Raw genomic sequence first — 15611 nt, forward strand, 5'->3', positions numbered from 1 at the left:
ACGTGTACAAGTTCAATTAATGTACGTTACAGAGCCTTTTTTGGTGCTTCTGTAGTGCTATTAGACAACACAATTCAATTTCTCTTTTCTCCTTTTACTGCATGCCCCCTGTGTTATTTTGACTTGTGAACATCCCAGGAGGCCGTACCTCTCACAGCAACATAGCTTCTGCCTGGAATATTGACCTTCCCAGAACAAGTTCATCGGTGGTCAGCATGGTCTCCATAGTTAGTTTTACTCATCCCCCACGTCTTTCAGAGCCATGTATAGATTATTAGGCTATTTTCTTTTTACTAGGAGCAATTTGGTTTTAATTTAAAATAAATGGTCTCTGTGAGAATTACACGGCTGCTCAACTTTTTGTCTTTTCAGCATGCCCTTGTATACGGAAGTATGCTACAGGTGTAACTTGTTATAGCCTCCATCCCTTTGCGCTATTCTTTGCTCTGAGGCCCTTGGCTTTTCCTTGTCATGGTGTGCCTGTTCAACACTGGGTGTCATCTGCCATCAGACAGTGATCCTGCTATTTTGGGACTGTCACACCAAAAAACCTGCGTTCAGTGCTTATAACCACATGAGCCCTTGAGAAGGCAAGTGTTGCTTTCTTCTACAGTCACCATCCAGTTAAACCTTTATCTTTGTTAGCAAAATAATGTAGTGGAAGGAACTGAGACAGCTGATAAGGAGATTTCTGACTGTAGCTCTGAGTTTGGTGTTCAGTTGTAGCTCTTGTGCATTTTCAGAGAGCATTGCCTTCTGGCTGAGGTATAAAGCTCAGAAGTATTAATTCATGCAGCTGACTGGCACAGGGACAGCACTTTTAAAGAATCACAGTACAAGTACTTCTCCCTTCCCAGACCTTACAAATCATATTTTTATGTGACCATGTGGGTCTCACTTATATCCCCATTGAAGAGCCTTAGTTCAACTGTAGCAAAAGCTTCCACATAGAGTGGTCATCTTTGATCATCCTTGTTGACTTTCACTTAAACCTTTTTCAGTTCTACTCTAGAGGAGGATATTAAACGTAGGATAGATTTATACAGTAGCATAGTGATAGTCTCTGCTTTGGCTTCTATTCCTTTCCAAATAATCCTGAGCGCTCTGTATACTTCTGTGGGTAAAGTTTCTTCTCTGCTGCTGAGCAATGAGCTGGTATTAACTGTCTGTTGTAACATCCAGATCTTTCTCCTGGGTGGTGGTGATCTGTTTGGGGTCCATCACTGAATGTACAAACTTGGGACTGGCTTCTCCATATGTGCTCCATTTCACTTGCCATTTTGTCATCCAGTCTGTAGTTCCTTATAGTTTCCCTCACTGGTACTACTTTGAATAACTTTGAGTCACCAGCGAAGTCTCATCTTGCTGTTCATGCTGTTCCAGATCATAGGTGAGTGCTGCATGGCACGTGTCGCAGCACGGAGGCCTGCAGAGCTGCACTGTGACCTCCTCCCCTGCCATGGCGAGGATGGAAAGCTTATTCCTTCCACTTCCTATTTTTAGCCAGATGTTTATCCATGTAAGGACTTTCTTAGGTTGTAACTGCTAATGGTTCATGTCATGGCTGCTTACCTCACCTGTAATTTCAAGTATGTATTGTAAGACCACCTTAGAGAATAGACTTTCGTATTCTTTCATGTTTAACTGATACACTGTGGATTCATCAGTGAAAACACATCATAAATAATAATATGATAAGAAAATCTTTAACTCTTCTATCTAGAGTGTAATATATTATGAATATTGGTCTGTAAAACAATCATTTATAGTAGATGAAATGTAATTTGGTGTAATTCAACGTAGAGGTTCTGCTGGCATGCTGAATGAGTGACATGCCGATGTCTGCTCACCAGGACCTCCAGATGGAATTCCCTGTGTATACTTTAACACATGCATTTTGTGTGTATGTGTGTATGTTTGAATATACCTTATTTTCTTGTGTATACTTTGACATGTATTTTATAGATGTTTGAATATAGCTTATTTCTACATGTAACTTTTGTGTTTCAGAAGTGTTCTGTACCTCTAATAAACGGGCAGAGACATTGCTATGCATCAGCAGTGCTATCCAAGTACTGACTTCATTTCAGTGAAACACCTGGATTTCCTACAAGTTCTTATTACCTGGAAGAGTAATTTAATAGGTTTTCATTAATAAAGGCAAATGTTCAGAAAAATTTCTGCTTACCAAATGAGCTTTTCTCTTCCTGGTATAACTCAGGTGTAATGTCTTTGCTGAAACCTCTTTTGCTGGATGTCGTCTCAACTATTCAACAGACTGCTGCTTTGGCTCTTGGGAGACTTGCCAATTATAATGATGACCTGGCAGAGGCAGTCGTGAAGGGAAACATTCTTCCACAGCTTGTGTGTTCATTGTCTGAGCAGAACGTAAGGCATCATTGTTTTCTTAAGTAATCGTTTTTTCTAACTATTGTACAGGGAAAGGGAAATATTTCTTTATCAGCTATCTGCTGGTGTTCTAATATAGCAATAAATGTACTGAAGTCAGAGACAGCATGTATGTTTGAACCCCTGAGAGGTCAATGTCTACGGTATGCCTAAGTCTGACTTAAAATAAGCTTGACTTTAAAATATCATCTTAACTGTTAGTGCACTATAGGAAATATATTCATGGCACTGTTACGTTTTTAAAATGTTGAATGATGCTTTATAAAATGTCCCTCTTTAACAATGAGACAATTTGAAAGCTGTAGTGATAATTGACTAGGATTTATCGATGATACCAAACACTTGTAAAATACATCTAAAACCTGAACTTCTGTAAGAAATACTTAGTATCTCCAAATATAGCCTTTTGGAGATCTGTAGCATGAGAAATATCAAACCACTGACACAGAAAAATACACTGGAAAGATTTTGTCTTCCTATTTGTCAAAAACAAACAAAAAAAGTATAGTCATAATTGCAACGCAAATAAATCTGGTGGTCTCTCTTTTTTTTTTTTTTTTTTTTTTTTTTTCCTCTCTTCTTGCCATTCTTCTTCAAGTTTTGCATATATTCCAGCTTTGATTTTCTGGTGATCCTAACCTAGATTAGCAGAAATACTTTCAAATAAGGTTCCTAATAACTGGAAAAAGAAAGAGACAGATGAGAGTTAAGTGCAGTGATATCACAGCCATACTTGCGTTGCGGTTTTGATTTATTAGATTTAGGAGAAGTAAGATTTCAATGGAAAAATAATTTGGACAACTATATATTTTAATTTTCAGTCTTTTGAGGAAAACATAAATAAGTACTTGTATTTTTTTGGTGCATATAGGTCATTGCCTGTACAACTAATATTAAAAAAAAAAAAAAACACAAACCAAACTAAAGAAAAACGTTGATGTCAAGATACTGGTATAGTATGGAAAGAAAGTTAAGGTTTTAGTTAGACAAGTTTATAACCATTTTGGCTATTTTATTTCTCTTTTGAAGGGAAGAAGGGGAAGAAAACTCCTTATCCTCTATTTTGGTTTGGAAACTACCCCCCTGCTACAGCTCAAAGCCTTCACTAAATTAGCTTGAGTACGCTGATTTATCTCTTCCATGTTACTGCCTGTGCTGTCGTTACATCGAGATGGCTGTAATTCAGAATCACTTGGGGCAGCAGCAAGATTAGTGTGAGGTCATGGAAAGCCTACTATGCCTTGGTGACTGAGGGCAAGTGAAGGAAACTCATTATCCAGTTCATGCAGAGTTTAGCAATACATGCAGTTTGTTACTTCCCATAGGCAAAAAACCTCACCCCCAGATACGTTTCCATTCCACACTCTGTGTATCAACGTTTATATTTAAGGAGCAGATTCTTTGTGTACACAAATACTGATTCTACTGATTTATGGAGAACAGTTACAGGGTCACATCCCAGATCAATGTTTTGTCAATTAAACTGAACAAAATACAATTTTACAGTGTGTTCTGACTGTGCCTGCGAATACAGTTTGTTTGTAAATAAATATATTTTGAATAATAAAGAAGTGTTTTTCTTTGCCAGGAGCATAATTACTTAACAGAAATAACATAGCCGTATTTGCACAGGCATAGACGGTGTAAACACCTATAGCTCCACTGAGTTCAGCAAAACTTACAGTAACTTACGTTAGCTAAGGATTTGACCATTTGTCTGTTTCCCTTAACTTCTGTTCCCCCTAAATGATGATTAATACTTTGCTTGTAAATTATGTTTAATGTACCTGCTTGTAGGCCTTAGAAGACTGGATTTTTGGCATGAAGGACTTATATCAGTATTGGTGAACTCAGGAGGGTCAGGGCATACGTTTTAGCACTGGAAGAGGTAACGGTGCTCTTTAATCATTCATGTGCTCTCTGATGCAGTTTCGGCCAATGCCAGCCATAAAACGACTTGGCAATGCCTGGACGTGGTTTAGGGGGTAGCACAAGGCAGGGACCATTTCAAGTAGTGTAGATGAGGCCATTGTGCTTTGAGAGAAGAGGAGTTTAGGTGGATGGATGTGGTATGCTATGTCACTTTCCTTCAGGGCCAGGGAGGGGGCCTGCGCCCATTTTACTTCTTGTGGAGCCATTGCAGATACTCCTCTGTTGCCATACCTCAGTGCTTTAGATCAGATTTTGAGGGTGTTTGGGCACCTTACAGGATGCACAAAAGCGCTCACGTGGTTCTTTGTTTCTCTGGACTTGGTCCAAAAGGGATGTGGGCTTTGCAATGTTTAAGTTTTGGGTTCCTTGAGGGTAGGAATCTAGCTCTGTAAACTGCCCAGGCTCCCTGTGCAGAGCAGGGCTGAATCAGGCATCTTGGAATGAGATTAAAGCCAGCTGGCATGCAGAGGGGAGAGCCCTCTGGAGCATGTCCATAGGGACGATCTGTCAACTGCCAGGCTGGAGAGCATACTCTGGGCATGTGGACGTAGCAGTAGATTACTTGTGTCCCAATGAATCTTGCACTCATTCCTGCACGGTGGTGTCACGAGGGAGGGGAATTGTCTTTCTCGCAACACAGTTATCTCTGGCCAGAGTACTTTAACTGGCCTCTGGATTTTGAAACTGTAAGGCAGGGGAAGAAATTTAATCTTCTGCTTCCATTATGAAACTGCAGGAGGAGACTGAAATGTGACTTTTGGGGGAAGACTTTAACTGTGCTTTTAGAAGAAAGTACAACCACCACTGCAGTTTGCGTGGAACCGCATAGTGTCTGTGGCATCATACATGATATATATGCTGAAAACACGTGTTTGGTCCAGCACTGAGAGAGATGGGTAGAACTGAGACAAGTGCTTGCATTTTGCTCGAACATAAGTTGACAGAGGTGCCAAGGCGCTTAGTCTTGTCAAAAATGAGCTGTTTCTGAACACGTGCAGGAGTAAAATTGCAAGCTATCTAGTCAAAACTGAGGGTCATCCAGTGCTGGCTGTTTGGTGGGATGTGTTTTCAGGGTCTCAGCTGTGGGCTTAGGCAATATTTAGGCATTTCAGGATTTGGATCCTCCCTTTTGTTGGATCTAATTCTCTGTGTCTCAGTTTCCTGTTTGTAAATCTAAACAATGTTTTCTCATAGAGATGTTGCGAGAGTGTATACATGAGAAATTGTGAAACCGTGCAACTGTCACAGATGGGTAAAATTATTTTAGGAGCTTGCCCTGCATAACCTGTGTAATCTGGTTAAATATGTTAAGAGCTATTGTTTTTGCAGCTCTTATCGTTCCATTCTCACTTAAACAAACAGACGTATCTAGACTATTATCTTTTCCCCTTATCCTCTTAGCCCTCTTATTTTTTCTGTTTGTTTACGCACTTACTGCAAATTTTAGATCATGAGTTGTCTCCAAGAACAACTATAGGTTCATTGTGTGATGTCTGATGGTCCTGATTTGGATCTGTATGAGATACTGCTGCTACTAAAAAAGCCTAATTCATACATGTCTGTACTGTGTTATACCGTGAACTACTTAATGTTAGTAAAAGCTTCTTTTTTTTTTTTTTATTTTATTTTTCCACTTTGTACAGCGTTTCTACAAGAAGGCAGCTGCATTTGTGCTAAGGGCAGTTGGTAAACATTCTCCGCAGCTAGCTCAGGCAATAGTTCAGTGTGGAGCACTGGAAATGCTTGTGATTTGCTTGGAAGATTTTGACCCTGGAGTCAAAGAAGCTGCATCTTGGGCACTTGGGTATATTGCCCGACACAATTCAGGTAACAGGTTTCACATGTGTTTTCTTTCAGCTTAGTGCTATGTGAGTTGTAATAAATTGCATTATTGCAATCATAGAATTGTTTAGGTTGGGTAAGACCTTTAAGATCATTGAGTCCAACCATTAACCTAGCACTGCCAAGTGTTCATAAAGAGAACAAGATGCTTTTTCTTCTCTATTGGTATAATATTTTAAATTTAGAATAAAAACCTACTGTAATTATAACAATGCTGGACCTTTTGTGGGAAACTGGAATATCTGATGCCAGCAGTGCACAGTTATGAGAGGTGCTCTATGAGGAGGTGCATTTGGCCTGTGACCAGGAAACAACACTCTGCTTTATTCTTCTTCATGAAGATATTTCAGAGTCTTTATGTATCGTGTAACTGTTACTGTGGAACAAAGTTTCTTTTGCTTGACATTAGTTCATATTTTGTATACATGGTAAAATGGAGAAGCCTAGGCAGAACCAAGTTTCATTCAGCTTGCAGCAGTGCCTGCAGGATAAATGTGCCAAATTCGTTGCACTGACTGTATTATCATTAGCCAGTAGACCACACTCTTCTCTGGGAGTCAGGAATAGATCCTAGGAATCCGATATCGAGCAGTTCACTGCTGTCTCACAGGCAGTTGTATAACTCACTGTCAGTGTCATGTTCCTATTTAAAAGCTGATCCGTGTGGTTGATAATTCTTTTACCTGCTATTTATATAGTTTAAGTAAAAGTTTAGAGTTACGAATTGAAGAACTGAGGGAAGAAACTGCTGGCTGGAAAGGGTGGGAGAAATAGCTTTATATTGTTTAAAGTTAAACTTATTCTAGGATCATAACATTAACTCGTGCGTTTATGTTTGGTTTTGTCTCTAAATTGTACATCGACTGAATTTGGAAGTGATTTTCTTTCTTTTTTTTGTCGGTATGGAGTGTTGGACTGCAGAAGGCACAAGGGATTTCCTCTTTCTGCTTAGAGAGAGGGTTAACTTACTGTGACAGACTCCGAAGTTGTCAGCACCTTCCTAACTGACTGCTTTTTCTGGGGAGCAAATTCATTCTTGGGGCACCTCTGTGGCAAAGATCTTTTATCTCTTGGTCACTGGGTCTGAATCCCACCCTTGGTGGAAAATAATTGTTGCTTTCATCTGAAAGATATTTGGTTAAGTGTCATTTGAAAGTGTTTGTTTGTATAAGTGTGTGTTTGTGTTACTCTTAACATAAACATTTCTGTAGTTTTGTTATGTCAGTAAATCAATATTGACTCACTTCAATTGCCCTTCATGCTATTCACTGCATGAATGCTGGCTGATCTTTAGGGTGATCCAGTTCAGTCTGTGAAGGCATTGTCTGCAAAGATGGAGGTGGTGTGGGGGGTATTGAAGATGGTAAACTTCTTATACAAATTTTTATCCCATGGTTATGAATTATTTATTCACTGACAGTGAATGGATACATGTCTCATGTCAATTTATGCCAGCAATAAGAACAGCATTTTCAGAAATTAGGTTGAAATTGCGAGTGCTACCAAGCTGCAAGCGTCAGGGCATAGACAGATAGCTAGATGTAATCAGATAAAAAACCTCCCCAAAACGCACAACCCCAAACAAACGAAGAAAGAACAACAAAAAGAATGCCCTGGAAAAATTGTTCTTCCTCTGCCCAGCTATGGCCAGTTTGAGGGATTTACCTTTTTCTGTAACACAGTCACAGGAAATCTCTAAAATGATTACTGAAAGTAGAGAAGTTGTACTGACGAAAGATCGCTCTGTGCCTGGTATGTTTTTTACACTCCTATAAACATGCCTTTGCAGCAGGATATTGTTGGAGATGGGATACAAAGATGTTCTTATCAACATCTGGTCATTACTGTTTGAGAAACTCTGGATTAGACTCACATGCTTGTGTTGACAAAATTTGTCAGTTATGATTTTCTGTTGTTGACTGTCGGTGGACACATATTGCAGCATAAACTCTAAACATAGAGCTGTGTGTGAAATGGTTTTCCCCACCCACAAAAGGTTTTTTTTTTAGTTTCAAAAATTGTTTCAGTTCCGAGCTGGGACAACTTTTAAGACAAGATTTTTTTTTTTTTTCTCTCCTGAAAAGACTGAGGGGTAAGGGGGCTTATTTGCCCCAGTAAGAAAAGTTCAATAATTAGGGCATATGTCTGGGATGTATGCGGGAGACAGATTGAAGTCCTGATCTATCTTAGACAGGATGTGAACCTCTGTCTCCCTGAATGCAAGAAAAGGCTCCCAGCATTCAGCGATAACTGTTTGCAATGGGAGGGTCTCTGCTTTTAATCAGAAATTCCATCCATGACCTGATAAAGCTGCTCGCTAGGAACTGTGGTGTATGTTCTCATGAAAAGACTTCCATTTTGAGAAATCAAGCCTTTTTTTTTTTTTTTTCGTGATGAAAACATTCTTTGGTTAGCAAGTTCCCTACTGTCTGCATACAACGATCTCTTAAAATGCAGTTCTGTGAACAGATGTCTCCAGAGGGCCTGTGAGATTTTAGGTCAAGACAGATGTCTCGAGATTTCAAGACACTAGAAATCTTGCCAGGTCAGACTCCAGAATTTAGGAACAGCTCTTGCTGTTCTGCTTTCTTGAAGATCCCTTTGAGCTGAATTTCAGACCTGATCTTACTCCAAAGTATGCAGGTCAGTGTGCTGTAATTTTTGCCATTCATTATTTCTACTATTTGTGTTTGAAAAGAAGTGTACAGTGTTTCAAATATCATCAAGATACCATCAGGTTAATGAAAAATATTTTGTAAATTTTTACTTATACCATACTCGGTTACTTTTAAAATGCAAAATTCTTATGTTTGAGATATGTGAATAACTTAGCTTTCCATTTGCTTTGCCTACATAAAAGGTGTCATTTATTAATTGTCTCTTATCTGCTTCAGCATATTGTAAATGAGTAGGAAAACAAAAATAAACACCACTGTTTATACTCAAGCATACTGCTGAGACTGGACTTATGCTTATTTTGTGTCATACAGTGGTACTCTTAGAGTATAGGATAGCTCAGCTTGGAAGAGACCTTGGGAGATCTCTAGTCCAGCTTCCTGCTCAAAGCAGGGTCAGCTACATGGTTAGACCAGGTTGCTCAGCTCTTCAGTGATTTGAGTCTAGCAGTAACTTTGTCTTATTCCAGGATCTAAGCTTGCCCTATAGTTAATGACCTCAATCCTCCTCCTGATGGAAGGTTTTTGCACTGGTTCCAGTGAGATGTTTAGCACTGTGGTTGTGGTGGTGTTCATAAACCTGTGATTTTGAAGTGCGGCCTTTGGCCTACTTGTGGGGATTAGAGTCTTCCTATGCGGCCATTACATGATCACACAGCCCTCAGAAAAATACAGTATTGGTGGTTGTTTTGGTCAAAACCTGTTATATCCTGTGGATACACCTGCCACCACAGCAGGGTCTGTTTGAGAACCCTGGTCTGGAGTGAAACTTGCATTTGTTTCTGAGCAAAGAAGGTTTTGCTGCTGCTCCACTACTTGAACATGACATTTGTTCAGAGCTGATTTTCCTTCTCTGAGGATGACCTGCACATTAATTTTCTTACCTGTATCTTTTCTCCCTAATCTTTTTTTTTAAATCCATACTATTATTGCCAACATGTTAATGTGGATTTTTTTTTTTTTTTTTTGGTAACACCTTAAACCAGTTTAGATCAATCCTGTAAGACTTCCCATTGATTTCAGTGGGTATGTAGTCAGGATCTTATTGACTCCTTGATTCATTCACTTTCAACTCTTCCTGATCACTTAAAGTCACGACTAGGCCTCAACTTACTTTGAATTATTTTCTTGGTCCCTGATGACTACTTTTGTATTAAGACAAATCACTACAACTCTAGTACAACTTCTAGTTGAACTAGTGACCTCTCAAACTCCGAAGTCTTTCTCTATCAGTCTTTCTGCTACCTCCATGTCAGTCTGTCTTCGTGTCTGCAAGTATCTCCACTTGCTAAAGTCTTCCTTATATTGTTCTGGACAAAAGTAACTAATTTACAGTGGGTTTTGAGTCTATATGCTCAGAGACATTTCCTACTTTCATTCATGGAGGGAGAAGTCCTACTTTATCATCATGCAGTTGGGCAGGTTCATTGAGCTGTACCCCAAACTGAAGTTCCAAGCCCAGGGTTTTCATAACTTTCTGTGGAATTAAATGGGATTTATGAATTAGTTTTTCTCCTCTTCAGCTGTTGGTCTTGTCTTTGCCCTTTATAATGCAGGCTTGGCATAGTGTTCAGAAAAGTCCTTTTGTAATTTGTTCCAGCTCTTTTATTTTCTTTGACTGAATATTTCTTCTTGACAACTGTATTTTCTCCTTTAAGTCTTTCTTAGCCTTCATTTTTTTCATCTCTGTCTGTGTTTTGTAATTGGATAGCAAAGTTGCATGAATCCTGTGGTGTGTAGTCTGAATTAAAAATGTTCTACCAAGTGGGAAGGTTAATTGAGGCTCTTTTCTCTAAAAAGGAATTACAATTATCATAGAATTATTAATACTTAGAATTTTAGTTTTGGGCTGCGTTTGCAGGGGAATGTGATGGGAAGATCTATATTTTCTTTTGTCCCTTACTTTCCTGGTTTTTCTGACAGTCTGTTTACTGCTTGTCTGTCTGACACATAGTTCAGCCTCAGTGTGGTAAGTTATTAGCCATGAACCTTATAAATGCCACTGGAAGAACAACCATTTAACTAACCATGACCAACAGTAACCATTGGAATTTAAATGGTATCAGGCTTCTAACAGCAAGAGCTGACCTAAATTGAATCAGATTTAGTTTGCTCATTTAAAACAACTTTTATGGTTACTTTTGCATGCCTTGGCATAGCTGTCACATTAAAGTATTGCTCTTTCTCTCCCTGCTTAAACTTCATGATTTCAGCTTATAAGGCATCAAAGAAACCCATTCTTCTAGGAGTATCCTGTCCCTCTTGACATGATTTTCCTGATATTAGCATTTCCTAGCAGAGTGGAAGCAACTGGGTTGGTTGCTCTGAAGTTGATTCTAAGGCACAGTTGGATGGATTAATCTGGACTGTTGGTCAGTAGTTCATGATGTATTCCACTTGGTCAGTGTACAGCATCAAAATACAATTTGAGGAAATCAAGTATGGCTTTTTCCATTAAAAGCTGAGTGTAGGTGTAGCCTATACCACTTCTATTGATTAGCTAGTTTTCAGGTTTGCTTTCAGATGTTTCAGCTGCATTTAATTTCAAATTCGTAAAACTGAAGATATAGCATATGGGTTTTGTTGAAATCTTATGATTTGTGTGTATTTGGAGGATGCACACTCTACGTTTTCAGTCAAATAGTTATTTGAAAAGAGAACCTTGAAGGTTTAATTTTGTATTAGTTTAAAAATTACTGCATTATTTATTATGATTTTATGAGGTAATATTTATACTTCATTTAAAATATTATATAATAAAATAACATATAGAGTAAATATTTGACTTATCACATGTGTTGGAGTGTGTGGCTATAACTCACTAATTGAAAACAAATCTGGTCAGGAACATTATTTGGATATTAACAACGTAATAATGACATGACGTACAGATTTAATGAAAAACTGTATTAGTCTATGTATATTTAATGAAGTATGCTATATTTTTCTCAGTATGAAAATCTCTTTATGGATGGACTATAAATCAAAAGCTAAGTTAGAGTCTTGAAATACAACAGCCATATGTTGCCATGGTACTGTAAGTCAAGATAAATGTTAAAGATAATAATGGATCTGCATAATAAGGTGTAGCAAAACTAAACTAAGAACCTAATAGATTATTGAATCCCCCATGATTTTTACCACTCTTTCAACACTGTTTTAAAATAGCATAGCTTGATTGTAGTATAAATTTTGCTTCTGATGTCCAGTAACTCGTATTTTAGGACTGTGATTAATGCTGCATTCACGGAGAGAGCTAATGAATTTCTAATAGTGTAATTTTTGTCCATGTCAGCTAATCATATGCTTGGTTTTTGTTTTTTTCTTTTTTTTTTTTTTTTAAAGTGCAGTTAGTTAAGGATGTTGTACTAATCTCAGACACACAATATCCCACTGATATTTCTCATTTGTCTAGTTGTGTATAATAACATTTTCATGTGATTAAAGTATAAATTCTGTCTTTTCCCATGTATGGTAGCAGAGCCTAGTTTTGATCAGCAAGTTCCATTTTTCCAATCTATTGTGCAAAATAAATCTTATGTATGTTTTTTATATTTCTGTTTTTAGCATTTGATCTATGCTAATATCTGCTTATCATTTAAAGATGGTAAAATGCTCTCTAATTAGGTGGTTGGTAAAATTTTGGTACTTTGGCTTTCTGTGTTGTTGTTAGCCATGCATAAAATGCTTTCCTATTGATCAGTGTAGAATAGCCAGGGTTTAAACAGCTGACATCTGCTTACTTTAAAAAAAGAAAAAGAAAACAGAATAACAAACCATTTCAGCCTAATCTACCTCAAATGTGTGCATGTAAATGGGGGTCCATCTATTGACCTGCATTCTTTTCAGTTGTGGATTGGTCCACATGGTTTATGAAACCAGGAAGGCTGATTTGAAATGCAGATGTCGAGACAGTGAACTACACCCTCCCCTTTTTCCTTTGCTGTATCTGTCAGGGTGAAAAATGGCTTGCACAAGGGTCAGTCACCCATACTCACTTAATTACTTTCCTTGGACCTACAGAACTGTCACAAGCTGTGGTGGATGCAGGCGCTGTTCCTCTTTTAGTGCTCTGTATCCAGGAGCCAGAAATTGCTTTGAAAAGGATTGCTGCTTCAACTCTCAGTGATATTTCAAAGCATTCTCCAGAGTTAGCACAGACAGTAGTGGATGCAGGAGCTATCGCTCACTTAGCTCAGATGATCCTGAACCCTGATGCTAAACTGAAGGTACATTTAAAAATTATTTCTTTTAAATCTCCATGATACCAGTCATTACTTGATACTGAATCAAAGACAGTGATGTGCATATTTATTTAAGAAGCTCTTGTTTTGGGTGTTAACAAAATGTGCCTATGTAGTTAGTGACAAAGAGTTCTGAACATATCCACACATGTAGCTACTGGATAAAAACTGCTACTCTGTGAGGAACAGCTAAACTTTAAAGTGGATAGTATGAATGTTTATTTTGCTTATAATGTATATGAAGAATGCAACAGATATTTTTAATAGATAAAATTTGCACAATTCAGTTACAAAAAAGGTTTTGCATACTTAAGATTATATAGTTAATATTAAATGTATTATTGTATTTTATTTGTATTCACGTGATGTGAATAGCTGTTGTAGAAGGTTTGATCACTAGAGTTTAATTGACAAAAAAATTTGTTTCTTAGTATAATTTTCCTGTCTTACTCTAGCAGAAACAGAAGACAACATAAAAATGCCACTTCAAACAAATAGATAAAAATTCTTTAATATAAGGTCTGACAGTGCAAACTTGTGCAAATAAAGATACTTTCTATAGATTTCACTAAAGTTTAAATTAGTTTTAAATGGTATATATATTTTTTTATCTTTTAATACATAGCAAGCTTGAATGGGATAAAACAAAGCAGAAACTTTTATTCAGGAACCAGCAAATGTTCTGTGCCATTATATTCGTGCATGAATTGACTCAGTGAATTGTAAAATAGCCGTAATTGTTTTCCCTATCCTGCTTTGTTTTCGTTGATGCAATAGATTTTTGTGTGCAGGAGGAGTGTGTGTTGTGGGATGTTTGTATACTATTGATGTTATAACAATTTTTATTTACTAGCGTCAGGTGTTGTCAGCTCTAAGCCAAATAGCAAAGCATTCAGTGGATCTTGCAGAGTTGGTGGTTGAAGCAGAAATTTTCCCAGTTGTGCTCACATGCCTGAAGGACTCAGATGAATATGTCAAGAAAAATGGTGCAACTTTAATTAGAGAGATAGCAAAGCATACGCCTGAGGTAAAACCTTGAAAATGCAAATGCAAGGTCATATCATTAGATTTTACACTTTAAATAAAATACAGGATTATTCTGTCATTTGCTTTTCGAAAGGGAGGGCAAATAGCTGTTTGGCATGTTCATTGGAAAAATATGGAAATGCTTGCTGAAATGAGATGTGTATTGAATGTGAATTGGGTTAGGAAACTGGGAATCATATGATGTATAACTAGCTACTTCATTCCATAAGATATCTGTGCAGAGAGGGAATTTTAGGCTGACAGTATTGTCAGTCCTAGATATTAAAAATATCTTGAGAAAAGACCTACAGAAGTCATGATACCAGCTAATAAATGACAAGATCATCCTGTAACAATAATAGAAAGTGCGTGTCTTTTTAAAAAATCATCTGGGGTGCAGGGATCACATTTTAATTATTTTTCCAATGACAATGAAGGTCAAAAATTCTCTTATTTATTATTAAACTGATGGCAGTGTCTTTCATTAGCTTGAGTTTGTAATTTGAGTCTCAGCATTTGCACTGTTTTTGCCAATAATTGGTGCAGGAAGGTGGGGATGTTTGGCCAAGTTGATACAAAATAAATAGCAAAACCAAATAATTATAAGTATGTTAATCTGTCAGACCACAGAGATAATTAAAAGGCTCTGAATATGACTCTGGAATGAAATACGTGCAACGTCTTTGTGGAACATGCTAATACTGAGCGCAGCCGTTTCAAAATCATGATCCTAGCTTAACAACTGAGAAGTGTTTAAACATGAATATTGTGCTGTTTCTTCAGCCTGCTAGTCTTTAAGCTGCTGGTGATTAAAGGTTGGAGTCTTGTCACATTTCCTGCTTTCGCTCTGCACGTCATGAGCAATGCAACTTCGCTTTCTCCAAAAAAGTGAAGAAATTGTCATTATCAAAGGGGGGCACTGGAGTCAGAAGCCAGAGGCCAAACTCACAAGACTGCTGGCACAGGATCCTCCATGCGAGGGGAATTGGCCATTCTAGCAGCTTGCTAGAGGAGCTTGGAAGAAGTACCTTGGTGACTCCCAGTGGGAAGTCACAATCCAGGTCTGACTTCAGAGTGACAGTGATCTCTGTCTGTCTCTGAGCAGCTCTATTCAAGCAACACGTGTTGCAGCAGAGACAGATTGGCAAGCGGTATTTCTAGAGGAGCTGGCTATGTGGGTCATGTGAGTGTTGTGGCTTTTGGATCTCAGCTCTAAGGGTCAGAGCACCAGGGAGTGTATCTTTGCAGGAGCTCTGTGCATCCAAGTGCACATGGCCGTGCCCAGACGTAGGACTTGGTCATCACTGGCTGCAGTTCACAGTTGTGTGAACAGTTTTTTCCCTGAGTAATAACTTTAGATTTCACCTAGCTGTTTCATGAATAAGACAATCCCCTTTTAAACACTCTAAGGTAAAGGTGGATTTCATGTTTATAGACATCAACTGGATCGGAAATACACATGCTTCAGTTTTGTTCATTTAAC

General features: G+C 38.1%; 1 protein-coding gene across 1 annotated transcript in view; it reads left to right on the forward strand.

Annotated features, from left to right (window-relative positions):
- Positions 1-15611, forward strand: part of SPAG6 (sperm associated antigen 6) — a 33687-nt gene that overhangs the window by 7847 nt on the left and 10229 nt on the right. The window contains exons 3-6 of the mRNA XM_086466754.1: positions 2222-2388; positions 5985-6168; positions 12882-13087; positions 13956-14129. Coding sequence (XP_086322880.1) covers positions 2222-2388; positions 5985-6168; positions 12882-13087; positions 13956-14129 — 731 coding nt within the window. The remainder of the gene's footprint in view (positions 1-2221; positions 2389-5984; positions 6169-12881; positions 13088-13955; positions 14130-15611) is intronic.

The sequence above is a fragment of the Leptosomus discolor genome, chromosome 6, assembly GCF_034619465.1.
Source record: "Leptosomus discolor isolate bLepDis1 chromosome 6, bLepDis1.hap2, whole genome shotgun sequence".
NCBI lineage: Eukaryota > Metazoa > Chordata > Aves > Leptosomiformes > Leptosomidae > Leptosomus > Leptosomus discolor.